Source organism: Anas acuta, chromosome 13 (assembly GCF_963932015.1).
Source record: "Anas acuta chromosome 13, bAnaAcu1.1, whole genome shotgun sequence".
NCBI lineage: Eukaryota > Metazoa > Chordata > Aves > Anseriformes > Anatidae > Anas > Anas acuta.
This window is the reverse complement of record NC_088991.1, coordinates 5,760,375-5,765,429: the sequence shown is the minus strand read 5'-3', so window position 1 is coordinate 5,765,429 and position 5,055 is coordinate 5,760,375. Positions and strand designations below refer to the sequence as shown.

The following is a 5,055-nucleotide window of genomic DNA, read 5'->3' as shown; positions in this document are numbered from 1 at the left end:
TCCCGCGGCGCAGACACACACCACCAAGCTCCTCTCCGCTTCCAATGTTATTCCCCTGTAGAAAAACATCAAACGCTTTTGTACAAATGTCACAGCTCAAGAGTTTAAAATCTCACGGTTTTAAAACAAACAAACGGGGGGGAAAAAAAAAAAAAAAGGAAGAAAAAAAAAAAAAAGAAGAAGAAGAAAAAGCCCCCACCCCAAACCCCATCATCCTGGTCTTGGAAAACAGCAGATTGGCAGGACGGACCCCGGACGGGACATCAGTAGTGCTGCCCCCCCCCCGGGGCTGTCACAGCCTCCCCTTTTGGGGTCTTCTCGAGGCAGGGAAGGATGTGGGGGCTCCCCCCGGCCCTGAGGAGCCGGACCAGCTGGTGAGCACGGGCAGGGGGCGGTTTGGGGACATGCACACACACGCACACAGAGGAAAAGCCCCCAGGAGGGCCCTTTTTGGGGGCCGTGGGGCTCTGCCCCCCCCTCCCCAACCTCAAAGGCAGCTCGCTGGGAAGCTCCCCAGCTCCAACTGGCCCTGGGGGGGGGTCACGGCCCCCATCACCCTTCCCCTCCCCACCACCCCGAATGCTGCCGCCCTCCCAGCACCACAGCACCACAGCGAGGGCGACCCCACAAAAATCCCCATTACCAGTACAAAGAAAAGCGCGTGGCCACGGTCCGTAGGGAGGCTGCTGCCTTTTTAAGTTAGAAACGCTTCGACTGTCCCATAGTCTGCAAAAACTGCGAGCCGGCACCCCACCCCCTCCCACCCCCCTCAGAACTCCAAAAATCACAGTTCCACGTTCCGCAAAGTTTCCCTTTTTTCCGTGCTGGCGGTCTCGGTGGTGGGATGGGGCTTTTTTTTTTTTTTTTTTCCTCCTTTTTTTTTTTTCCCCGTTTCCTTTTGTACCCCCTTCCCCTTGCTTTTTCTTTTCTTCCCGGCCCCCAGCAAGTCCTGGGGAACCCGGTACGGGCCAAGGGGGGTTCGGGAAGAGGCGACACACGGAGGGGGGCTCTGGGCGAGGCGGGGAAGGAGGCTCGGCGGCTTTCCCAGCTGGAAGGAGGCAGAGTGGAGACCTCCCCACCTCGATCCTCGCCACGTCCACGGGGAAGGCGAGCGCAGAGGATGGGCAGGAGGCCGCCGAGAGCCAAGAGGAGCCCAGGAGGAGCCCCCAGGTGCTGCCGGCGGGGAGGAGAGACCCAGAGGAGGATGAGGACGAGGAGGATGCTCCGGAGGCCGTCCCGCGCTGGTGCTGGGGCCTCGCTCCCTGCAGTCCCCGGGCTGTGAGCCCACCGCAGTGCCCCCCCCGGTCGCCTCGCTCCTCTCACATCATGATGTGCCGCCGGCGGTGCAGGGCCAGGTGGTCGGAGCGGGAGAAGCTGCGGTCGCAGTCCGAGCAGCGGAAGGGCTTGATGCCCGTGTGCTTGCGGAAATGCCGGGTCAGCTCGTCCGAGCGGGCGAACTTCCAGGTGCAGCCCTCCCAGGTGCACTTGTAGGGCTTCTCGCCTGCGGGGTATAGAGGGGGTGGTGTGCTCGCTATTAGGTGCAATACGGTAACGCCCCCGAAATGCCTGCGGCGGGGCGCTAGGCGAAATACGGTAACGGCCCCAAAATTCTGGGGGGGCCGCGCTAGGTGCAATTCAACAACGGCCTCAAAGGGGTGAGCACTGGGTGGGTTGCGGCCGGGACCTGCGTTTGTGGGGCGCCCTGCGGCACCGCCCTACAGCCGCCGTGCCCCCCCCGGGCGTTACCCCGCTATCTGCCCGCCCCAGGGCGGTGCCGCCCCCACACGGAGGAGCTCCCGATGCGCGGCCACGGCACGGCCGGGCCGAGGCTGCCCCCGCGTGGCCCTGCGCTGGGTGCGCGGCGGTGACAGCCCTAAAACTGGGCTGCGTTGCGCGCTTATTGTGCGCGTTACGGTAACGCAGCGCGGGGCGCGCCTATTAGGTGCATTACGGCACCACGCCCGCAGAGGCCGCGCCGGGCTCAGCGCCGCCGGGCCCCGCCCACCCTGCGGGCTGGGGGCGTGGCCGGCAGCACCTGGGCGCCCCGCCCCCTGCCCCGAGGCCACGCCCCCTGCCCCCAGGCCACGCCCCCTGCCCCGAGGCCACGCCCCCAGCAGTCCCCAAGGGCCCCCAGGGACCTGCCCCGGGCTGGGGAACTGCCCCTGGGCGGCCCCGAGACCCCTCTGCCCGACACCCCATTACCCTGACACCCTATTACCCCAACACCCTATTACCCCATGGCCCCACTACCCCGCCACCCCACTACTTGTCATCTTGTCACCCCACTACCCCATCACCCCATTTGCCCCGCTACCTGTCACCTTGTCACCCCACTACCCCGTCACCCCACTCCCCTGTTACCCTGCTGCCCAATTAATTCCCCCATGGCCCCACTACCCTGTCACCCCATCACCCTGTCACCCCACTACCCTCTCACCCCATCACCCCACCACCTTTTTACCCCACTACCCCCGCACCCCATTACCCTGTCACCCCATTTACCCTCTCACCCCTTCACCCCCTCACCCCATTACCCCATTTCCTGTCCCCCCCCGGCCCCATTACCCGTGTGTATCCTCCGGTGGGCTTTGAGGTGGGAGCTCTTGGTATACACCTTGTTGCAGCCCTCGAAGTCGCACTGGTGGATCCGCCGCTTCTTCAGGTCGGGGGACTCGGCGCGGGGCAGGCGCGGGGTGGCAGCCCTGGAGGGGGGGGACAGGGACAGGGACAGGGATGGTGGCGCCGTGCACCCCCCCGGGACCCCCCCCAAACCACCACCCTCATCCCGGGGCCGCACTCACTCGCGCTGCAGGTCCTGGAAGGGCGCGGGGCCGCTCTCCGAGGCGCTGTCCTCGCTGTCGCTCGGCATGTCCATGGGGAACATGGCGCCGGGGTCGATTTTCACTGGGGGGGGGCGGGAAAGAAAAGCTATTGAGGAACAAGGAGGGATGGGGACAGGCCGGGAGTGCAGGGCACGTGGGGAGCAAACACCCCAAAAACCCGCCCGTCGCCCCCAGTGCAGCGACAGGCGGTGGCGTGACCCCCCCTTATAAAATTAACGGGATTTTGGGGACGGGGAGGTACCCCTGGGACACAAGCGGGACATAAACCCATTTGTAAGGGGGATGGGGGCGCAGTTAGGATAGGGGACATTTTGGGGTTGGGCACCCCATATGGAGGGGGACACAGTGGGGACATCATGGGGGGGGACATTGAAAATGAAGCCACTGCGGGTGGCCACCAGCACGGGGACACCAGGGGGGCACTCAGGGGCCACTTTTTGGGGTCGCCACCCTGCCGACAGCCCCTTACCGGAGCCGGTGTTCTTGCCGTCTCCCCCGATGAGCGGCACGGTGATGGCGGTGACGCCGTCGGCCGGCATGGTGGTGTAGACGACGGGGAGGGACTGCACCACCAGCGGGATGGTCTGCAGGTTGCCCATCTTGCTGGGCAGGTTGACCGAGGGGATGGTGTGGATGACGTGCAGGATCTGCTGCCCGCCGCTGCCCTGCGACGACGCCAGGATGGAACCGGGCGACAGCACGGCCGGGATGGCCGAGGCGGCCGAGCCCAGCGCCGGCGACGCGATGGAGACGCTGGGGGCGGCGGCGGGGACGGGGGGAGCCACCAGCAGAGGGGACGAGTGCACCGAGGGGGGGGGCGGAGGGGGCGGCGGGGGCTGCGCGGCGGGCACGGGGGGCGGCGGCGGGGCCTTGGCCTTGTTGAGGGAGAGGTCGACGGGCTCGGCCTGCGGCTGCCCGCAGTCGGGGGCCAGCAGCTCCTCGGGGGGCTCCGTCTTGATGTCGGCCAGCAGCACCGGGGGGGGCTCCAGGGGGGGCTCGGCCAGCAGCGAGGACGAGCTCATCTTGGGGGGCGCCTTCCCCTGCCCCGCGCCCTGCGGGGTTAAGCGCTGGTTAACGGGGCCGCTCGGTAATTAACGGGGGGGGTTAATTAACGGGGGGGGGTTAATTACCTCCCCCCCCCCCCCATCACCCACCGCCCACCCCCACCCACCTGCCCCAACGGACACCGCCCCCCCCCACCGCGTGCCAGGGGGCGGGGCCTCCGAATGTGGGCGTGGCCTGTGGTGGGCGGGGCTAGAAAGGGGGCGTGGCTTCGGGGAGGGGGCGTGGCTTGGAGCTGTGGGCGTGGCTTCGCCCCCCTCCCCCCCGCGCCTTCTTAAAGGGGCCGGGCCCTTTAAGACCAAAGGGCGGGGCGGGGTGGGGCGGGGGCGCGCGCGCGCGGCGACGTCGCGCCTCGCCCCCCCCTCCCCACCTCCCCCCCCCCCCCGCGCCTCCCGCCGTGACCTTCCCCGCGCGCGCGCGCTCCCCGGAAGCGGGGCCGCGCTTAAAGGCGCCGCTACCCCCGGGGCGGCCGGGAGGGGACGGGACGGGGGGGGGAGGGCACAGGGGGGGAGGGCACAGGGCGGGAGCCCCCCCCTCACCCCCACCCCACCCCTCCCAAAATGGCCCCGCTCCCCCCTTGCCCCCAACCCCGGGCAGGCCCCGGGAGGCCCCGCGCGGGGCGGGGCGGCACCTGCGGGGCCGCGTCCCCCCCCCCCACCCCCCCCCCCACCCCCTCCCGTATATCCCAACCCCCCCCCCCCAGCCCCACCGCGGCCCCTTTAAGAGCCCGCTCAAGATGGAGGCGGCCTGGCCCGGCCCCGCTCCCCCCCGGCCCGGTTGCGGCCGCTCTCACTTTGCCGTGCGGCTCCTCCGAGCGCATCGCAGCCGCCGCCGCTGCCCCGGGCCCCGGGCGGCGCCGGGCGGGGCGGGGCGGGGCGGGTGGGGCCGTGCCGGGGCCGGGCGGGGCTGGGCCGCGCCGCGCCGCGCCCACGGGAGGGGAGGGGCGGGGCCCACACGGGGCCCTCACGGGGAGGGGGGGGGAGGGAGGAGGGGGGGGTGGGGGGGGAAAGGGGGGGAATGGGGGGGGGGAGCCCCTAAAAGTGACGTCACCGCTGGCAGCAGCCAATGGGCGCCCCCCCCCCCCGTTGCCATGGGGACGGGCTGAGGGGCGCGGGGGGGGTTTGGGGGGAGAAATGGGGGAATTGGGGCT

At 69.4% G+C, this 5,055-nt stretch overlaps 1 protein-coding gene across 2 annotated transcripts; it reads right to left on the bottom strand.

Moving 5' to 3' along the window:
* Positions 1 to 671: 671 nt before the first annotated feature.
* LOC137863608 (Krueppel-like factor 8) lies at positions 672 to 4,845 on the bottom strand. 2 transcript variants are annotated; one of them, XM_068696898.1, is made up of 5 exons: positions 4,699 to 4,845; positions 3,313 to 3,895; positions 2,802 to 2,928; positions 2,566 to 2,702; positions 672 to 1,501 (listed from the first exon to the last, which is right to left on the bottom strand). In XM_068696898.1, the coding sequence occupies exons 1-5, from the start codon at positions 4,723 to 4,725 to the stop codon at positions 1,320 to 1,322; spliced, it is 1,056 nt and encodes a 351-aa protein (XP_068552999.1). In that variant the 5' UTR covers positions 4,726 to 4,845; the 3' UTR covers positions 672 to 1,319. The 2 variants fall into 2 exon arrangements, with proteins under 2 accessions (XP_068552999.1, XP_068553000.1); XM_068696899.1 differs by having other exon boundaries at positions 2,802 to 2,904; positions 4,699 to 4,844.
* Positions 4,846 to 5,055: the final 210 nt, after the last annotated feature.

What these genes read in the sequence shown, in the direction of transcription:
- LOC137863608 (XM_068696898.1), bottom strand. Translation starts at nt 4,725, where the DNA reads ATGCGCTCGGAGGAGCCGCACGGCAAA. An exon ending in CGGAGGAGCCGCACGGCAAA is followed by an intron (nt 3,896 to 4,698) that starts GTGAGAGCGGCC and finishes TTAACCCCGCAG; the next exon opens with GGCGCGGGGCAGGGGAAGGC. An exon ending in CGGCAAGAACACCGGCTCCG is followed by an intron (nt 2,929 to 3,312) that starts GTAAGGGGCTGT and finishes GTTCCTCAATAG; the next exon opens with CTTTTCTTTCCCGCCCCCCC.